The sequence below is a fragment of the Bos javanicus genome, chromosome 13, assembly GCF_032452875.1.
Source record: "Bos javanicus breed banteng chromosome 13, ARS-OSU_banteng_1.0, whole genome shotgun sequence".
Taxonomy (NCBI): Eukaryota; Metazoa; Chordata; class Mammalia; order Artiodactyla; family Bovidae; genus Bos; species Bos javanicus.
The window spans coordinates 21,784,044-21,806,772 of record NC_083880.1 but is presented as its reverse complement, the minus strand read 5'-3'; the positions used below and the strand labels follow the sequence as shown (position 1 = coordinate 21,806,772).

The 22,729-nt window shown below is 38.3% G+C and overlaps 1 protein-coding gene across 2 annotated transcripts in view; it reads right to left on the bottom strand.

Annotated features, from left to right (window-relative positions):
- Window positions 1-1,524: 1,524 nt before the first annotated feature.
- PLXDC2 (plexin domain containing 2) overlaps window positions 1,525-22,729 on the bottom strand; it is a 426,407-nt gene continuing 405,202 nt past the window's right edge. For both annotated transcript variants that reach the window (XM_061435962.1, XM_061435963.1), the window contains one exon: window positions 1,525-12,468. In XM_061435962.1, coding sequence (XP_061291946.1) covers window positions 12,352-12,468 — 117 coding nt within the window. In that variant the 3' untranslated portion in view covers window positions 1,525-12,351. The remainder of the gene's footprint in view (window positions 12,469-22,729) is intronic.

Genomic DNA, 22,729 nt, shown 5'->3' with positions numbered 1-22,729 from the left:
TGGAATTCTAGCTTCTGGCACTTGCTTCCTGGCCCAAGTTCAGGCTTGGGCATACTTGGTGTTGATAAAAGAATAGCCTGAGAGTGATAGATAAAAAAAGAGAAAGGATATTTGGAACTCAAAGCATCTCACTTCAGACATTCTACTTTAATTAGCTAACAAAGGGGTAAGATCATTTCCAGTTAGGGAAAAGGGGACGGAATCAGGGACAACCTTCAGTAATTTCTTTGGAAGGTCATGGGAGTTTGTGAACCAAACTAGTGTCAGAGGCAGGAGCTGAACTTCAGCCCCATGATTTATTCCAGTTTGAGGGTGTTTTTATTTCATACTGGCTGCTCAGATCCTCCCACCTATCTGGTCCAGGAGGACTCAACCAAGTCTCCACCTAGACATCCAGGTCCTCCGTTTTCTACAGTTCACTCTAGTTGGTATCAGTCTTACACTAGGGCTTGTTTAGAAACAAAAACATGGTCCAAAAGGACATATGCACTCCAGTGTTCATTGCAGCACTGTTCACAATAGCTAAGACATGGAAGCAACCTAAATATCCATCGATAGAGGAATGGATAAAGATGTGGAACATATACACAATGGAATATTACTCAGCCATAGAAAAGAATGAAGTGAAGCCATTTGCAGCAATATGGATGGATCCAGGGATTGCCATACTGAGTGAAGTCAGATAAAGAAGGAGAAATGTTGTATGACATCTTTTATATGTGGAATCTAAAAAAAAAAAAAGGATACAAATGAACTTATGTACAAAACAGAAACACACTCACAGACTTAGAGAATGAACTTATGGCTGCCGGGAGCGGGGGAAGGATGGGGGAAAAGGATAGTTAGGGAGTGAGGAATCCACATGTACACACTGCTATATGTAAAATGGACAACCAATAAGCACCTACTGTATAGCACAGGGACTCTACTCAATGTTGAGTTCAGTGGCAGCCTGGATGGGAGAGCAGTCTGGGGGAGAATGGATGCCTGTATATGTGTGGCTCAGTCCCTTTGGTGTCCACTGGAAACTATCACAACATTGTTAACGGGCTATACTCCAATATAAAATAAAATGTTAAAAAAAAGAAACAAAAGGACTTCCTATCCTTTCACTAGCCTACAGCTCTGGACACTGCACTCAGATTTTCTTCCACAATAGGGAAAATGTTTCAAAGGCTGATGGTGGAAGGAACAAAAATACCTTGAAAGACAAGGGTAAACACATTTAAGAAATGAAAACAGGGCTTCCCTGGTGGCTCCATGGTAAAGAATCTGGCCAATGTAAGATACACAGGTTTGATACCTGGTGTGGGAAGATCCCATATGCCACGGAGCAACAAAGCCCGCGCATTGCAGCTATTGAACCTGTGCTCTAGAGCCTGTGCTCCGCAGCAACAGAAGCCACTGCGCTAAGCCTGTGCGCCGCAGCTGGAGAGTAACCCCCGCTCCATGCAACTAGAGAAAAGCCCTCACAGCAATGTAGAACCAGCGCAGTCAATAAATAAATAAAACTATTTTAAGAAATTAAAACAAAACGATCATTTATTGTTTTTAATATGTAGTCAAATATGACAGCAGTATTACACAAATTGCTCCCTTCTCCCCCTTCTAAAAATTCCCAAATATGTTGACTCCAACTGAAAGTGAAAAATAAAAAATAAATGATTTAATTCTGAAAATAGCAATTGACAGAGAGAAGACATATGGCATTTGGTCACAACCAGCTTCCAGACCTGAAAAGATGAATTGTGTCACCAAGGCAGTTGATACACTGCACTTTCTTACAAAATGATTACTAGGAAAAACAAACAAACCAGATTTTCCACATACTGTAAGCAAAAGAAATGCAGAAAAATTGGTTTAAGAAGCTGAGGAAAACTTCAGTGAATTATTGCAATCATAATGATCCCCAGGTAAGAGATAGATGGCAAATGAATAGACTGTAAGGAAATACATTGAAACTTAGATAATTAATCTTATAGTGAAAATAAGAAGATTGCAGACGTATGTAGCATCCAAATTACTAAATTTAAACAGGGGATTCCAGTAAGGTCTTCTGCTATCATATACCATCAGTGCAAATTCAGATACAATCATTTTTACATTTGCAGGTTCAGGTAAGTCAAGCACGAGGTCATCGAGGAAGTATTTGAATGTGATTTTACTATGAAAAAATGTGATCTCCAGTGTCTCATTGACATGGCAAAAGAAGTAGGAATGATGCCCGGAGGATTGGAGTAAATTCAAAACGCTCAGTTTTCTAAGGATTAAATGAAGTTTTGGAAAAACCTCAGTAAAATTAACCTTCACCTGACAGACATGTCCTTGATTTGAAGCCCAGGGCGGTGGAAAAGAGAAACAAACTCAAAAGTGTGACAGCCTTACCCACTGCCTTTCCTTTTGTTGGGGGTTGACTGGGTGGTGGTATTTAATCACTAAGCTGTGTCTGACTCTTGGCGACCCCACAGACTATTGCTTGCCAGGCTTCTCTGTCCATGGGATTTCCCAGGCAAGAATACTGGAGTGGGTTGCCATTTCCTTCTCCAGGGGATCTTCCCAACTCAGGGGTTGAACCTGTGCCTTCTGCATTGCCAGGTGGATTCTTTACCACTGAGCCACCAGAGAAGCCCTGTGTGTAGAGGGTCAGATTTTCCCCTCAGTGTTCTCTTTCAGCAGCTCCATAGTGAGCTTTGTGATTCTGACAAAGGCTACAATTATACCCACTTTGAAATACATTTACAAATATTCTGTGTGCTGGTGCAACTGGCATGAAACACAGACAGCTCTCCCCTCCCCGGGTGCCCAGTTTCTCCTCCTTTCACCCTTCAGCGTTTCAGATGACTACAAGCGGAATTACCAGAAACAGTAGTAAATTCCTGGCATTGGAAGTTACCATGATCCCAGCTGGCATGCAAAAAAAAAAAAAAAAAAAAAAAGCCTGTTTCTTTTTTCCCCTGAAAATAATGTTCTTCCCAGGCACTGTTCAAATGCCTCAAATGAGGCAAGTGAGAGATTTGTTTTGACTGACCAATGAAAAGACTTCCCTCATCTCAGCTAAGGCCCTGAGATTTAGTTCCAATAAACACAAAATGTTTGTGTCTCAAGAAACTTATTTCATTTCCCTAAAATGATCTTAACATTTTTGAGCAAAGGAAGCTCTGATTTCACTTGATGGTATTTTCAGAGTAGCCACTTACAGAGTAGCCAAAGAAGACACTTTCAATTTTTATTTCCTTGCTAAAAATATGACACTGAGTATATTTTTGTTGAAACTAGTTTTACAATGGTTACTTAGGCATGACCACAATGTCTAGACATGAGTATGGAGTCTGGGTCCCAAGATGGTCAAACTTCACAGAGATCTAGAGCTGGGTCTGCAGAATATTGTACACTTTCCTCAGGAAAAGTATTTTTATTGTATTTTATTGCCTATGTGTGGTTGGATGTCTCATGGTCTCTGGTATAAGGGAATCAAAGTACATGGTTATGCCTTGTAAGTCAGAGCGTAATAAGTGAAAAGTGTCTTTTTGGTCATTACTTACTCAAGTAATCCAATTCCCTAGGGAAAAAGCCTTATGAATTTAGCATTGGTGCCATAGAAGAGGTACAGATGGGTAATGGCTGAGTTTTAGCTAAAATGGGGCCACCTCTGCCTTCTGGATGTCATGTGTTTCTTGGCATAACTGGCGGGATCTGGACCCAATGTCTCAAAGTCTGGATGACTTAAATTTGAGCTGATCTTCATTGAATATGTATTTGCACATTGCTCTAAAGAAGTTGAAAATTACGCTTGAAAGCATATTTTGATCTTTATTTTTCCATGAATCATCCCCCATCCACCCATTTCTATACTTCTTCTCATATAGCAAATGTCTAAAATTAGTTTCATGCTATGTATCTATTTGATAAGCACCCAAGGTTTATGGTTACATGATAAGTAAGTGATATATTGGTCATGAATATATATATATATATATATATATATATACATACATATTTGTAATGCTAGGGATGGGAGAGACCACTTTTATAAAAAAAAAAAAAAAAAAGAAAACAACACTCCAGTGGTATTGACAGAAGTCACTGAGGTTTTTCAACTGAAATAAAAATGAATATATTACTATCTGCCAAGTTAAATCTTTTTACCTTATCCCATTAGGAGAGGCTTTTTTAAAAAAGTAATTTTCAAATGTTAATAAATCTTAGAAATTAGAAAAAGATGAGCAAAAGCACATGTTTTGCATTAGTTAATCTTTTATCCTGGATTTAAAGTAACATAGACTCTTTCAGTGTGGACAGTGATCTGGAAATTAATAAGAATTAACACTGAGAAGCCAATGACGATGTGTTCTATAAATTTGTTATGGAGAATTGATTCAAGAATTTAGGTAATTTTACTTGAGTAATTATCATCTTACTGCTTTGCAATAATCATTGTGAGAGCAATGGGCATTGGCTGATTTAAAATACATGTCAGGCAGGCAATAATTAGCCACATGCATTGAAATTTAAGTTGAAACTGGAAAATCTTAGTCAAAACGTTAAGTATCACCATAGCATCTGAGATGACAGTGGTAAAGAAGGAATTCATACACACACTCGAGGATTTCCTAGGTTGGAGTTTTCTGATTTCTGTGATGGTCTTGGTAGGGAAAGGTCTCTCTGGCTGTTCTTGTCAATACTCTATAGCCTTGGATATTATAATCAAAGCTTTCAATTATGTGTGTATATTAGCAACTTGTAGTAAACAATGAAGAATGCTTCCAAAGTCTGGGTTGGTCTTTTAGCAAAGGAGTAGAGGAAGACCTGATACTCCAGTTGGAGGTTTGTTGTTATTTGTAAGATACTCTTAAGGGGTTGTCTCATAATGTCACCGACTTTTCCAATTGGTGCAGCACAGACTCAAGTACAAACACAGGGTTTTTTATAGTAAATCACTGATCCTACAGGAAAACTAACCTAAGGCACATTGAATCAGCAGGAACTTTGGCTTGATAGGTTTAGATAGTACAACTCAGACATCTCCAACTTGCAATTATTTGGGACAGTCTGGTTTTTTTTCCCCAAAGAGGGACAATAAAAAGAAATCAATATCAGAAATAGAAAAGAAAAAAATATTTCATGTAGATATACTTAAAATTGGACATACCAAACATCAACTTCTATGCACATTTTGAAAGCAAAGACGATGGAGCAAGATTTGCAGATGTGTGAAATACCCAGAAGAAAACTCCTTGAAGTCTCTGAGATACTGAAGCTGTGTGACACCAACTCCCTGACTGAGGCCAACACCCCTGTGGCAGCTATTTCAGGGCAAAGCAAAAACACCAAACAGCCTTATCTCTTGCTATGAGAAAGTAAATCCCCAAGTTCCAGAGATAAACAAACAATCTTCGGATCTCTCAATAAATTTGTAAAACTAGGAGATGATGAAACCAAAAAAGATGATGTTCGGTTGTGATTGAACTAGTGACTTTTACAGTCCCTTCTCATACAAAGAGTTTACGATGCCAAGTCTTATTATTAATTAAAAAAAACTATTTATAATGAAGATTAAGTGCCAAGGAAAAGAGAAACATTTCTTTTTATCTCCTGATATATTTTGTTCATTAGATAATTCAGTAGTTTGCCCAATCTCATCCCAGGGGATATTTGGCAATGTCTGGAGACATCTTTCATTGTCACAGCTGAGATATGTGTGTGTGTGTGTGTGTGTGTGTGTGTGTGTGTGTGTGTGTGTGAGCTACCAGCATGTAGTCAATGGGAACTTGGTAAGCTGGCAAACACTCTGCAATGCAAGGGACCACTCCACCACCCATCCCCAGCTGTGAATTATGGGACCCCAAATGTCAATAGGGCTGAGGCTGAGAAAACCTGAGACAATCTAATGAATGACAAACAACCACACATACCTAAAGTGCAAATGCTTCATTGATCTATGGATACTTCCAGAAGACCCTGAAAAGATGGCATTGATAAATCACAAAGCCACAGTAGAAATATGAGAATAAGATAGTGAACTATTATTACATCTAATCAGGAAGAATTCAAATGACCTAAAAAGTCCTTCTGGGACTGGGACAACTTTGAATGAGTAACTTTTCTTCTCATAAGTGAAATTAACACATCATTTGAAATTGAGCAAACAGCAGAGATGGGCAATGATGTATCATATTTCAGAAACATTCCTCAGAAAAGTACTTGAAAGTTCCCTATCTTAGTAGAATAGAAATTAGAACTGGAAATTGGATAGAGTAATAGTGAGCTGATCAATTTGCAAAGTTGTGTTTGAAGATTTTACCCTATTACAATTATCAGTGGACATGCCTGGTCTCTTATTGTTTGTACCTATCACTGTATATCACAAGACCTAGCACAGGAACTTGGTTCCAGTAGGTGCTCAATAACTATTTAAGTGAACTGGGTGGTTGAATGAATGAACAAATGAAGAAATAAATCAGAGTGCCCTGTAAAATGTAAAGTGCTTTACGAACACAAGGAAATAGGAGTACATAGTATGTAATGCCACTGACCTCGTAACATTTGCTCCAAAGAGCTTCTTAGGCTCCACTAGTTTAAAAGCAAATAAAAATTGTGATAATTCAGTAAGAAAATCTGCTATGAAGATGACTAGTTTTCATGTACATCTGGGAAGAAATGAAGCAAAGGCAGAGCAATTTTAAGTGACACAAGATAGTATTGCTAACTTAGATGGCCATAGGTAGGGGCATGTAAAACCAGATAAAGACCTTGCAATAACCAGAACTGGAACTACTGGTACCATTCTTAGGACAACCACTTGATGGCGGAAGGTTGATCCAATGTTCTCTATTCTAGGACAGAGCAGAGAGTCAGGATAGCAAATAAAAATTGCTTTTAGGCAGACTGTGCCTTCTAAGGGCTTTCCTAATGGCTCAGAAGGTTAAGAACCTGCCTGCAATGCAGGGGACCTGGGTTCAATCCCTGGGTCAGGAAGATCCCCTGGAGAAGGGAATGGCAACCCACTCCAGTATTCTTGAAACTGTGTGGTTGGCTTTAAATACTGACGGAGGGGGTGTAGGCCAAGAGAATTGGAACAAAAATGAATAGTCAGGAGTTTTAAGATCAAGGCCCACTTTTGATGTTGGGCACATGACTATATCTCTCTGGGCCTCAATTTTCTGATCTGTAAATGAAGAGGTTGGATTAGATGACCTTCCATGATTCTGGTATATAGATGATGATGTCAAAAACTGGAGGCTGGTAAAGTAAAAGCAAGAGCAATCTCTGGGAATTAATAAAATACATCTTAATAAAATATCTAAAAAATGCCTGAAGAAATACAAAGCAAAATAACAATTCAAAGGAGGAAAGAGCCTTAACCGCAGCATCTATTTTTCAGTTAATCTTACTTAAATATTAATTTCTTATCACGGAAGTGTCTTGAATCAAGGCATGAGTTTCAGCAAAACTTTTCTTATTGCCCTGGGCAATAGACACTAGGGCATTGCCAAACTTATACTCCCTCAGAATAAGGAAATAACATAAGAATTTACCTTTTTGCCAAAACTAAGAAATCACACTAATCTGAGAATATGTATTATCTGAATATGACAAAATTAAATTTTATTCTTTTTATGTAGTTTGCATTTGCAAATTTTTACATTTAAAATTAAGTTCCACCTACTGTTATATTTTAATGTGTCAGGCCCTTACACTTGTGTTACAGGGAGAAAATGCATATTTGAAATGATTTGTTTGAGGTACTCTCTTCTAAAGAGAAGCCTGCTGGTCAGCTCCTGGGTTTCTCTTTGTTGTGAAGACTTAACTGGGAAATCAGAAAAAACCGGAGAAGCTCAGGGACACTATACAATAAAGAACAGAGCCCGATGAAGGATGCACCCAGGACTTTGAGAGAAAGCATGGTTGAGGCTGATGTCAGGCAGGGGGAACATAAGAGAAAATATTAATATGGGGAAAAAGGAATTGAAGCGATTCCTGAGTGTATGTTCCTTTGGCATTTCCTCAAGAACTGTACTGATCTGATTGTCTTTGAATGCTTTTAGGATGGATGGACTTTCTTCCCTCAGAATACAAGTTCGTGCTGGTACTGGGCCAAGAGATGTGCTTTATATGGGTTGTACATGAGTGCTTAGTTGTTCAGTTGTGTCCAACTCTGCAGTCCTGTGGACTGTGGACCACCAGGCTCCTCTGTCCAAGGGATTTTCAAGGCAACAGTACTGGAGTGTGTTGCCATTTCCTCCTCCACCAGATCTTTCCCGACCCAAGCATCAAACCTAGGTCTTCTGCATTGCAGGCGGATTCTTTACTGTCTAGGCAACCAGGAAAGCCCCATCTTTGGGTTCAATTGACATAAGGTTTTAAAAGTCTGTATGTTTAGTCAATCTATATAATAATAATCTTGCAAGGAAGACAGGATAGAAATATTTTTATTTTCCAAACTTGCAAATGGAAACTTCTAGTGGTAAAAGTGATTTTCCTGAGGACATAGTGGAAACTCAAAACCGTGTCAGCTGGGATTCTTTTCATTATTTTAAGCTGCCTCTCTGAAGAAAAACAGGTCCAGGAACTATCAAATCTATTTTTTTATCCTCCTCCTTTTCTCCAGGAAGAAAGTGAAAATGTTAGTTGCTCAATCGTGTCCGACTCTTTGTGACCCAATGGACTGTAGCCTGCCAGGCTCCTCTGTCCATGGAATTCTCCAGGCAAGCCATTGCTTCTCCAGGGGATCTTCCCAACCCAGGGATCGAACCTGGGTCTCCTGCATTGCAGGCAGATTCTTTACTGTTTGAGCCACCGAAAAGGAAAGACTTCTACAGCAGAGTTAATAGAATTTTCTGCAAAGACAGGAGCATTCAGTGCTGTCTAGTATGGAAGCCACAAGTCCCATGTGACTTTTGGAGGCTTGAAATATGGCTAGAGTGACTGAAGAACTGAATTTTTACTTAATTTTAGTTAATTTAAATCGTTCAATTTGGCTAGTGTATATATTGGACAGTACATCCTAGAAGCTTCCTGTGAGACTGCCCCATTTGTATGTTCTCAGTTAGTAAGTTGTGTCTGAATCTTTGGGACCACACAAACTGTGGCCCACCAGGCTTCTCTGTCCATGGAATTTCCCAGGCAGGCATACTGGAATGAGTTGACACTTTCTTCTTTAGGGAGTCTTTGAGACCCAAGGATTGAACCCCGTCTCCTGCATTGGCAGGTGGGTTCTTTACCACTGAGCTAGACATCCCAAATTAAAATAATAATTGGAGGGAAATCGCATTTTATTATTTAGCTTTCTATTTGTTAGCACATGTTGAATTTCAAACCTTTCATAAACAAATCAACACCGTGGTCAGTTTCACCTCATTGGCTTAAGATATTTTTCTTGACTTTTAATACCTTTGAAAAGTGAAAGTGTGTCCAACTCTTTGCAACTCCATGGACTGTAGCCTGCCAGGCTTCTCTGTCCATGGGATTCTCCAGGCAAGAATTCTGGAGTGGGTAGTCATTCTACTCCCAACCCAGGGATTGAACCTGGGTCTCCTACACCACAGGCAGATTGTTTACTGTCTGAGCCATCTGGGAATCCTTTCCCTATTCACTAAATGTTTTTACAAATAATTAAGATGAAATAACTAACTTCCTCTATAGCACCATTTATCTGATTTTTCTAGAACTTTGTATATGTTCCTTTGCTTTTATTCTCCTTTTACTAGGTTCATAGTATATGAAATAACATGCAGATGCATCTTTTCTAATACATAATATATGAAAAGTCCAAAGCACCAGAGTCCATTCTGAATTTCCAGAAACTCTGTGAATGTCTGCTCTTCCTTTGCAGTAAAGGGGCACCAAGAACAAACCAGAGGTACAGAGTTGAATGAAAGTTTCATGAAAAAAAAAAAAAAAAAGGATTCAGTCAGCCTTTTCTCTTACCTCTAAAAGATTCATCAACAACAGAAACATCTCACCACCTTTAACTCCTGATTTGGGTGGGAAGTTTTCCCATACTTCAGCAGCCTTTTCACTTTCCCTTATTGCGTGCTCTTGAGCACTGGACAATTCAGAGAGTTTTAGGTTATTTTACAAAATTGGCATTTTTTAAAAAAAAATCAAAAGTGGAAGATGAACTTTGAAAGGGATAGAAATTACACCACTACTTCAAAGAATTAAGAAAGGTGTTGGATATATATATGCAGGATTTATATAACTGTCAATCAGCTGTATTGGAAGCCACACTTAACACAAAAGCAAGTGAAAGAAGCATCAACTTATCCTAGAAGGAATCGTCTATGTGTTCCTTATGCCTTTGTAGAATACCTGTTGCACCAGTTATATTGGCAAGTCATTTGGTAATTGCTAACTGACCAAACCTACTCCACAAGAAATAAATTGGTTTATTTCATATCAACTGAACGCAGAGAGCTATAGCAGTCATCACACCCTTCAATCACCTTGCTTGTCAATTTTTTTTTTTTGCAATTGTTGTCTAAGCAGGTTAGGGAAAAAAATTAACACCCTCATCAGGTACTTTAAAATGTTAAGCAAAATATACTTGATGGAAAATGGCACGAGTTTACATCAGACGGTTGTGAGGGTAATATGTGATACTCTGTTAGTGGACCGATGTCATTTGATGTAGACACTGTGTACAGATGCTGAGTTGGTAGTAAAGTGCTACTTACGAGACAGCTCTGCTTCTTGATACCTGAATCTGCAAATGCTGGACATGGGTACCTTATGAGAACCAACAGCTTCTTGGCACAACATGTAAGTTTCATGGGTCGAGATGTTGATAAAATTGTACACACAGTACCTGAATTCAAACTTTAGGAGCTCAGTATATATATTAACCACTTTCCTCCTCTGGGGGTGGAGGGTGCCTTTCCTGTCTTCACTCACAGGGATGGTTCAAAATCTGGACTGTGATTATAGGGCAAACAACAGATCCATCTAAGGAGCTTTTTGCATCTGCTTTATTTTTCCAGGGAGGGAAGGGGTTGATATGAACGGGAGAGCGGCTCCAACAGGCAGGAAAATCGATCGGTGCTGCAACCAGTTGAACCACTTCCACTAAGTGACATAAAAATATTCTAATATTAAGGATTATTTTACAACTCTATGGAAGTATGCAGTAATGCATCTCGCATTTGTTTTGTCTTGATGACAAAATGCACTCTGAGTCACAAGAGCCTGCCTTGTGTTAGTTATAAACAAAAATATATTTATATATATATATTTATGTAACTACTATGTGCTTTAAAGAAAATTACTGTATGATTCAGCAGGGTTCTTTCGCTCTTTTTCTCACCAGGGATATGCTGACTTGAAAGCCTTCTTAGATAGGAATCGACAATGAAATGGGCCTCTCAGACTGAAACAGCAAACAGTTAAAAAAAAAAAACCAAAACACCAAAAACCTCATATGCTTAGAATCCCTTAAACATTTTTGCTTCAAAAACGATTAAGGAACTCATGGTACTGTGTCCTTCTGTTTCCTTCAGCCAAGAACAACTGTGGCTTCACAGGACTTCACAGTTGGGAGGTGGAGGCAATGCTTCTGAAAACCAATCAGATGTTTTACTCTGGGGTGGGGGGAACCAGAAGCCTCGTTTGTCCCTCCCTCTGTCCTCATGCTTAGCTAAAAGGCTACAATCCTGTCACTGCTTACACAGAAGGCATCCAGGAAGAGGGAGGCCAAGTTGGAACTGGAAAGATAAAAGACTCATCCTGTAAAGTAGTGAACTGGTTGGAACAGGTGGGTCTGGTGGTTGGAACAGGTGGGTCTAGACCAGCAAAACAAAATCCTTCAGCCACGTGTCTTGTGGAAAGACACAAAATCTCTTCTTTTGTGTCTGTTTGGGCCCCTGCATCAGCTACTTTTCTCAGCAAACTGGAAATATCTGTCACTGTTCTTTTGAGTGAATGGGTTCAGGCTTTGGAACACAATTATCAGAGAAGAATATTTGAACCAAAGGTATAGATCCCTTGTGAACTAAAGCTTTATTATTATTTTTTTTCTCGATCCCTTTGCACCCTGCACCTTAAGCCAACAGCACTGTAATCTTGTCATATTTCTGATAAGTCCACAGGAGATGTGCTGAGTGAACTATAGAGGTCATTCCACTAGGGAATTTTATGTTCACTGGTAACTGATATCCTCTATAAGTTTAAAAAAATTTTTTAACCCTTTCTGGGCTGGGCTTGTCCAGAAATCTCATCTCCTTCTGGCTAGAGCAGCTTAGGGCTCCTGTGTGTATGTGTGTGTGTGTGTGGGTGTGTGTTTGTCTTAAAGGTATAGGCAAATTTTTAGTCTTAACACCTGTAAGCCAGCACTGGTGCTGTTCTGTCCTAGAAATTTTAGCACTGCTCTGATACGATAAAACCTTCTTTCTCTCCAACTGGTTCAACTTCAGCATAGGCAGGATGGCCAGAACCTCTTCGGAACTTCATTGCTGGCCATCTGCTTGGGCGTCTCTGAAACAGAAAAATGCAAAAGGAGTGAAAAGCACAGTACCGGTCACATCATAAGAAAAGTATATTTGCCAACTATTTCAGATGAACTTCTGAATTAAATGTAGCAACATATTAAATGATCTCATTACCACCACAGTTGAAATTACACATGCCCAAAGCACCCTGCTTGACTCTCTATTATGGCACTACCAGCACGTCCCAGATGACAGTCCCTTGGCCAAAGCTACCCCCCAAAGGATTGAGAGTTTCTCAAAGACATGGTTTATGCTTTATGCATATTTATGTCTAAAAGACTCCATTAAATGTCCAGATGTAACTAAGCAAAAATGAACAGTCACGAAAAACAAATTTTCTTAATATATAACCATGGACACCTTCTCTTTAGAAGTAAATAGTGATATCACTTCATTTCATTTATTAATTCACTCAAAAAACCTAAGACCATAAAATTCTGCACAGTTATTAGAAGTGTGCTTCAAATTTGGTGCTTAGACTTCCTAGCAAAAACCAAACTAAAAGATCAATCACCTTAATATCTTAAGAATTAATTTATTAAGCTAAGACATCCCATAGATGACTTTTTGTGTTTGAAAATGAACAGATGTCATGCCCTGAAAACTGAATCCAACGTCAGAGGTTGTGAATAATCTCAAACCCATGTAAATAATTGCACATACAGACAATGGTCTTAAAATACAGGGTACTTGTATTGACACTTCTCCCTAACCCTATGTTTATCAAACAAACCTTTTGTGATTTACAAACAGAAGTGATGAAATAAATTATTAAGTTACAGCAGCAGAAGACACTAAAAGGCATTTCTCAGCCATAGTGGCACCAGAAATTACTATTCCATTTATCAGAGTACCTTTATTTTGGAGTAAATAAACCAATAAATATTAAAGGAAGTTTATTTCTACCTAAGAATTTTAATGTGAAAAATGTTAAATATCAGGTTAGGTATATTGGCATTTGGCAGCTTTCTAGATTGGCCAATTACATTCCACTGTCATGATTAATGGCTGTAAAAGAGTTTTCCCATCAGGTTGGAATGAGTATTATTAGCTTTACCTTCTGGAAAAATACCAGTCATGGTAATTGCATCTTGCCTGTTAATAATATTAGTACTGTCTCTATAATGTTATGTGGTCAAAATGCTTTATATTTATTAGCTGGTTAAGTCCCATTATGTAAGTGAAACTGAATTATCTTTATTTTCCTAAAAAAGAAGGTAAAACTGAGAGGGCTAAATAGCAATTTAGTGTCTTTGTTGCAACTAAAAATCATCATCAATGGAAATATACTAGAGATATAAACTATAAATGTTTCTAGAGAGATGGACACTGTAATTTATGGTCACTCCTGTTGTGGGAAAATGCCAATATGCTCATTCGTTCTTTAAAAAAATTCCCTGGCTGCACCGGATCTTAGATCCTCAGAACATGGGATCTTAGTTTCCCGACAAGAGATCAAACCCAAGCCCCCTGCACTGGAGGTGCAGAGTCTTGACCACTGACCACCAGGGAAGTCCTCCGTGTACTCATTCTTTATAACCCCCACTCTGGTTTCAGCTACTTCGCAACAGGGCTTCTTAGGGCACAGCTGCCCTTGTGTTTCTTGGAGTCAGGCAGCACCACTGTCTGTTCTGAAGCTCTACCTTACAAGGCCCATTTGGCCCATGGGTCCAGCAGGCAAGTACAGCCCTATGGACTAGCACTGATTTACCACTCAGGCCATAAAGACATTGTGTTACAGGTGACCATTAGAAAGGAGTGCTGATTGTCATCAAGAAGACAAGAGACGGCAGGTACTGGTGAGAACGTGATGGAAAGGGAAACTTAGACGCTATAGGTGGGAATGTAGATTGGCCCAAAGACTATGGAAAACAATCAGGAAGTTCCTCAAAAACTTAAAAATGAATCTACTACATGATCCAGCAATTCGACTTCTAGTATATACCTAAAAGAAATGAAAACAGAAGTCTGATGAGATAACTATATTCCCATGTTTATGGCAGTATTATTCACAATAGCCAAGATATGGAAACATCCCAGGTGCACAGCCATGGATGAATGGATAAAAAAGGATGCAGTATGGATACACAATGGAATATTATTCTGCCATGAGAAAAGAGGCTATCCTGTCATTTGTGACAGCATGGGTGGACCTTGAACACATGATGCCAAGTGAGGTAAGTCAGACAGAGAAAGACCAGAACTGTGTGGTATCACTTATCTGTGGAGTCTAAAAAAGTCAGACCTAAGAAAAAAGCAAACAGTGGTTACCGGGTAATACAGATGGGGAGATAAGATTGATAGTACGTAAGGGGATACACTTGTGATGAGTATTAAATAATATTGTACTATAAGCATGCAATGAAATAAATATCATTACAACAGCAACCATATTACAATTATAAATGTATCAAAGTAACACATTGTATGCCTTAAATCTACACAATGCCAAACTTATCTAATTAAAGAAATAAAAAGGAACACCACTGATGAGAATTGTTGATGATGATGCTGGGAAAGTTACATTTTATTAAACATAATTAATCATATTTCATGCTGTTAGAAGGTGATTTACACACATGATCTTATTTAATGTGTACAACTCAATCCTTTACCTTGCACCCAAACCTAAAAAGCTGGCAAATGGCAGATCCAAGATTTAAAATGAGAGCTGCCAACTTCCAAAGTTAATTCTCCCACTATAGAAATTAGCCCTTAAAATTCATTACTTTGTGTACAACCTATCTGAAATTTGTGAACATAGTTCTATTTTTATTTCAATCTTAAACTATGACATTACAACAACTTCAGTATTCTAAGCATTACTAAGAATTCTAAGAATTACTAAGTTAATAATTAATTCTCTGTCTTAGGTGAAAAAGTTGCAGGATTATTGATAATGTTTATCATGTTCTTTGTGAACTCATCACAGAGGTTCTCAAAATAGAAAGTACAGTGAAGCTACCACTGTTAACACAGTACAAACGTATTTTCTGAATTAATTTCATGTCCTTAAAAAAATTTCTTTCATCTTACCACTACTCATTAGAGAAAAAAACACCCTAACAAGATTTAAAATCACTAGAGATTCCACCACCCACACATAATTTGGTTCAATCTGTGTATATCACTTATACTCATTTCTAGAAACACTAAATCACAGCAGATGCTGTTTTATGAACTCCTTTATTTCCAATTAAGAACACAAAAAATTTTATGAACTATTCCTCTACAAAATTACTTTTAGTGCATGCAAAAGCATACTACGTATAACTCAATATGAGTTATACGGTCAATTTGATTTTGAGATTTTTTTTTCCAGATTGTTTGATAGTATAAATAATGCTCCAGTGAATATTTTTGCTGCTAACCTCAAAGGAATATTTCTGATTAGTTCCTTTTATAAACTCACATTAGTGAAATTATTGATCCAAAGAGAATGTGCAGATTATTTACTAAAAATATCTGAAATGTCTAACATGGTGCAAGATGCTGTTTTGAAGGGCATATGACCAAAGAAAAGTATAAAACATGGTTTCCATATGGAAGATAAAAACTTCTTCAGGGTAAAAGGGGTAAGACTTAATTTAGGTTTCAAATAAGCATTCTAAAGATGAACAAGATAGAATAGGTTGTTATATAACTACAAAATTATTCAAGACTCCTATTTTATATGTACAAAACGGAAAGATTTATACTTACTTCTACAGTTTTTGACTAGATGCAAAGAGAGGGCATTTCCCATAATACTATGTCAAAACTTACAATGAAATCTAGAAATTGTCATGCAACTGGTCTGATTTCATGCAATGAAATCTAGCAATTGTCATGCACTTGGTCTGATTTTACATTCTTTTACCAGTTTTTGATATCTCAATTTTAACCCTAAAAATGCCACAGAGTAATAAGTTTATCAAAATCCTGCTTCCTTTCTAGAATGCTTCCACATATCACAAATCAGTTAAATGATCCTAAATAAATCACTTGATTTCTCTGGGCTTTTGTTTCCTTATCTGTACAATGATATTTGGGGATCTGTCCTCTAAAATTGTAGGATCCTTATACCTGCTTGCCTGAGATAACTGAACACTGGGGAGAAAAGTTACTTAAAAACTTCTCAGGGTCATGGTTCTTCTGATCGTTGTCCCTCCTACCTTCCTCCACTAACTTTTAGGATCCCTAAACTGAAATCTATATAATTAGTTAGGACTATATAAATTAGTCCTAACTGAAGTTGTTTTCCTAGATCAATCTGCAGTTGCTCAGAGAATTTCCTTACAAATGAAAACAAGGGGTCAGTTCTCTGACTTTCACGATTCAATGTTTAGTTCTCATAGAACAATCTGTAAGGTTGGTGACTACCAACCTTATCTTTAAGCTTGGTAGATACCATGAGGCATCTATCCAGTAGACAAATGGGATCTAGAAACTTGGGCATCATGTCTGGCTCTGCCACGAAATATGATGGATGGGTCACAACCCAGCATTTAATACTTCTTTCTTGAGGTTTAAACACGTCCCAGTCTGTGTTCTTTTTAGAATGGCTAATTCGAATTGTTACAGAAACTGATGGGGGCCACAGGGTCACTTGTTAACAGAGCAGGATGTATGCTGAAAATTGAAAAATTCAAACCAGACTGTACTGTTAATTCATTACAGAGATGCAGGATGTCATGGCTTAAAACATGACTGTGTGTAATGCATGGGTGCTCTCTAATTTCATTTCTGAGAATTATTTATGCGATTCATCACATTCAGAAGTAAATGTTCATGCTGATATGTCTGCAATGGGGTGGGCCATGCAGGCAGGTATTCTCCCTAATTACTCCTTCAGAACTATTAACTGAACAGTCATTCAGATCTGTCTCAATGGTCTGCGGCGAGATAATTAGCTGAAATATCCACAAACAAACCTGCAGGGTACCCTCCGTTAGCAGTGTACACAAAACTGCAGCTGGAGACTTGTCTTCAAGCTCAGAGAGCAAAGCAGAGAGTGCTTTTTATGCGTTAGATGAACCCTTGAAAAGCAGTTACTAGACGTGAGTGTGAAAGACAAGAGGCTAATTCTGAACTTCCAGGCCTAGCTAGAAGACACCTGTGGTGTTTGATGGTGCTTGACAAGCAGTTGTTCTGAGATTTTGTGCTTTCTTTAGTAAACAGGGAGTAGTGGAAGGAGGCTGAGATTCTGAGGCGTGGACAGCATCTTGGTCCTGTCACTTCCCAGCACAGGACTCAGGCACAGTCGAGTGTTTTGTTAGTTTCCCCATTTGGAAAAGGAAATGAACTAGATAATTTTTTCTAAGAATTTTTTCTTTTTTAATTAAAAAAAATTAAACCATAGACCATTTGTTCCAATGAAATTTTACCTGAAGCCCAGACAGGATCACTCAGAGTAAAGGTCTCTCTTCATTACCATGGACGAAGCCCTGCTTACACACTTCCTGAGCCCTGGGGGATCCTGTGCCTGAGCATGGACTCGGAAACTATCGAACTAGATCTGCATTTCTCACCTTGCAGACAATCACAAGGCATCTTGTTAAAATGCAGATTCTAATTCGGCAGACCTGGGCGAGGTCTGGGACTCTGCATTTCTAACAAGGTCCCAGGTGATGCTGATGTTGCTGGTCCACAGCATGTTGGGAATTGCAAGGACAATGATTTGCTTTGCTCTCTGCAATCAGCATTCTTTAAAAGTGAGTGGAAGAAAAATATTGAGCTCTGACTTTACTTGGATCTCCGCATACCTTCATGGAAACTCCAGTATGACTGGGTCAGCCTTTTCACATTTAGCTTTGATCACGTTTGACTGTCCAGAGGAAGGGAATCATTTCATCTCCTTATTTTGTGTTGCATATTAGTTCAACACAGGTTATATTCACTTATAAATCTGGGCTGCCAGTTTTAGCAAATGGATCTATAGGCCATCAGTTAAATTTGAATGGCAGATAAACAATGAGTAATATTTTTAAACTATACTTCATGGCACATACTCATACTAAAAATTATTCATTGTTTATTTGAAATTCAAATTTATCTAAGTGTCATGTATTTGATTTGGCAACCCTAAATTCACAGGAAAACACAATATTATATCTGTGGGCCCTGGACAGTCAAACTTGCAATCTAATTAAAGTAAATGACTCCTATTTGTGGCTGTGTCTCTTTGCTTCAAAAACTGTAGGTTACTTTTTTCTTAAAAAGAGAACTCAAATGGATTTGTCTGGCTTCTGGTGTGACCAAGAATTCCAAGCAATAACTCTTGTGTGAAACAAAGCCTGGGTGTTTTGGGTTTTTTTTGCACAGTCTCTACTCATCCTATTTCAGTTGCTTTTCCTCACGTGAAAGTTGTTTTACTATCCTGCAGTTGCCTCTTTTCCAATCGAAAATTATGAATTCCCAGTGGTCTGTTCCCTTCATTTTAGAACTGTGTTATGGATAAATCCTGAAGAATTAATTACTATAACCATGGTTAATACATACCCCAAATGAAAATTGTCCCAAAGCATATGAAGAACAGTTATTTACTGGGAATAACAAAACTATCATAATACTCACATGATTTTCTAAAAGATAAAGTACCCTTAAAGGGGGGATAGATAGATAGGGAGTTTGGGATTGATAAGTACACACTGCTATATTTAAAATGGATAACCAACAAGGACTTACTATATAGCACAGGGAACTCTGCTCAATGTTATGTGGCAGCCTGGATGGGAGGGAAATTTGGGGGTGAATGGATACATACACATGTATGGCTGAGTCCTTTTGCTGTCCACCTGAAATTATCACAACACTGTTAACTGGCTACATTCCAATATAAAATAAAAAGTTTTTAAAAGGAAGGAATAGATTGGGAGTTTGGGACTGGCGTGTACACACTAATATATTTAAAATAGGTTAGGACTTCCCTGGTGGTCCAGTGGTTAAGAATCCACCTACCAATGCAGGGACATGGTTTTGATCCCTGGTCTGGGAAGATTCCACATGCCTGCTGCTGCTACTGCTGCTGCTGCTGAGTCGCTTCAGTCGTGTCCGACTCTGTGCGACCCAATAGACGGCAGCCCACCAGGCTCCACCGTTCCTGGGATTCTCCAGGCAAGACTAGGGGCACCTAAACCCATGCGCCACAACTGCTGAGCCCATGCACTGCAGCTAGAGAGTAGCCCCTGCTTGCCACAACTGGAGAAGCCTATATGCAGCAATGAACACCCAGCACAGCCAAAAATAAAATTAAAAAAAAAGATAACTGGCAAGGACCCACTGTATAGCACAGGGAACTCCGCTCAATATTCTCTAATAAGCTAAATGGGAAAAGAATTTGAGAAAGAACAGATACATGCATAACTGAATCACTTTGTTGTATACATAAAACTAATACAACATTGTTAATCAACTATACTTCAATATAAAATAAAAAATTAAGAAACAAAATAAAATGAAAATTAAACGATTATTGGCTGCTAAATTAGGGAAAGAAATTTTTTAATATGGGGAGAAAAATCTTGCAAACATACATTTCAAACAATGTCCTTTTTTTTTTTTTTTTTTTTTTTTTAAATATAGCCCACTGGATCTCAGGGAATTTCACTTGGGGAAATTAAAAAAAATTATTGAAGTCAAAGCCCACCTTGGCCAACTGATTTAGAATCTATCACTGGGGCTCAGGCAGTGGATTTTTTTTTTTTTTTTAAGTTCTCCGGGTCAGTCAGATGCACAGTAAGGGTTGAGAACCACTTACTATGTCTATATCACATGCTCTCCTACTTCTGAGCCTTTGCCTGTGGCTCCCCTTACCTGGAATGCCATTTACTTCATCATTTTTACTTATGTAAACACTATCCATTTCATATTATTTCCCAGAAAGCTTTCTGGATTTCCACCTACAGATTAGAAGTTACTTTTCATCTTGCTATGTTGTCACAGACATTTCCTGATATTCTAGCTACATGTCTTATCACAGGTTAGCTCACATGGTTATCGCTTATGTGGTTGCATACATGCACCGTACGTATCTGTCCTTCAGGTCAACGTCATATCTGTTCAACCCTGAACTAGCCATGGCAGTGTGTACTGCCAATCTGGAGTAGATCTGACATCTGGAGTAGATCGCTTTCATACGTAACATCTGTCTCTTCTGCAAGATGTTATTTTTAGTCATAATTGGAAAAGGAAATGAATAATAATAATGACCGGAAAAGAAGAAGACAGTGAAAACCTTCCTGTTTTGAACTTCATAGATGTAATCACATCAGCAAAAAACAAATAAAAATACAAAACAAATATTACTGCACAAATGGTAAAATAGAATGACAATGTATTTTTGAAAAAAGGTGGAAAAGACACATGAGGGAATATTGCCAAATGGGTGAGTACCAGGTTCAGAGAATGATTTGCACTTTGTAAAAATAGAACTGACGTGACTCAAGTTCTTTTTTTTTTGTCTTCACAAACACAATGGTGTCATTCTTTATTTTGAATCTATTGTTCTAACACAGATGCTTGAAGTACTGGTGGGTTGGAGACCTGTTGATTCTGAACACATAAAAAGACTAGACTTTTATGGAGTCATGATTCATAAGAATTCATTCATCCTCTAAATGAATGCATACAACTGAGCCTGTTGTCAGGTGCCAAGCATGCAACTGGGGGTTCTCTGAATTAACTTTCATGTAGAAGACAATATTCACTAAAGGAAAAGTAAAAAAAAAAAAAAAGAAAAAAAACAGGTGCTGAGTTGAACTTTACATATATACTGTGTTAGCAAAACTCAACAGTGACTGAATCAACTCTTTAGACCTTAGATCAGCAAAAGTTTTTAACACAATTTAGAATCTTAGTGATAAGAAAAATCTTAGCTTATTTTGGTTTGCCATTCTCTGTAGACAATCCCTCCCCTCCCCACTTATGACCTGAACCTGGGGGTGACTGTGCTCAAAGCCCTGTCCTTGGTTCCACATTGATCCACCACGTCTAGCAAAGTATAAGGCACAAAGAGACTCATATCGATTTGCACAGATCTTCTTCTCCAAGTTATGCCTTGTGAGATACTAGCATCCAGAGTCTTCTTTTCTCTTTTGATTTCAACCCATTATTGGGCATTTTGTTGCCCCAAATAAGAATGACTGGTTGATAGTGACTATTAGTGCATTCATGTGGGTATAAGTGCATTCAGTCAGCCAATAAAATTGTTATTTAAGCACCTATATGTAAAACACAACACTAACTCAAGGCATTTAAAGTATATTTAGGGAAAATAAGGTATTTGCATACAAAAGATTGAATTCACTTAAAGCTAAAAACATACAGACAAGAGATTTGATTACTCAGTATAAAATCAAGTATGTGCTAAAAGTATTTGAAAGTAAATTTTATGAGTTTGGAGGAAAGAGGCCTTCCTTTGGATTTGAGTCATCAGAGATGCTTTTATGAGCAGATTGAACATGAAGGCAAAGGACAGAATGAAACTCTCAGTGCAGCCTGGAGGCTACTGGCTGAACTCATTCCAGGTCTTTAGAAAACCTCAGCCTCTGGTTTTGTGTGCTTTGTTTTTTCTCTTCTACTTTATCCCCTGCAACAACTTTAAAAACTTCAACATTCTCTTCCTCAGAATTCCTCCCCGATCACTTTGAAAATATCCACTTCTGTCTCTTCTATATTGCTCATCGTGTCTCATCTCAAAACAGCCATCTCCAAGGCCTGGCCATCTCCCTGCACTGCACTACCTCTAATTCCTTTAGATTAAGTTCTTCCAGCTGTATCTTAAATTCTCATCCTCTACATTTTCCTATTCCAGACTCTAAGCAGTGACACTACTGCAGAAAAAAGTCACATATTCAGGCTAAGCCAGCCCTAAAGGATTAAGGCAGGAGATAGATGGGCCCCAGACTAAGCAGATAGAGTTCATTTCCTATGGACAGAAACGCCATAAAACAGGATAACTGGAGAGGCTGAGCCCTGCCCAGATAAAAGATAAGAGACCACATATTTCTCATTCTCAAAGTCAAGGAGACCTTCTTGATTAGAAAGCTCCTTGGAGGTCAAAAGGGGAGTGATGTCAATCTACCCATAGGCCTCTTTGTTGGAATCCATCTTGCTAAGAGATGTGCACATGGGCGGATCCTAAGATAAATGAAATACAGATTCAGAATCAGGCAAATAGAAATGACTGGCCAAAGGAAACCTGGAAGAAATGCCCCCATAAGTGATCCAAACTGCCACCGGGGCGTGACTCTATTTCTGAGTCACCC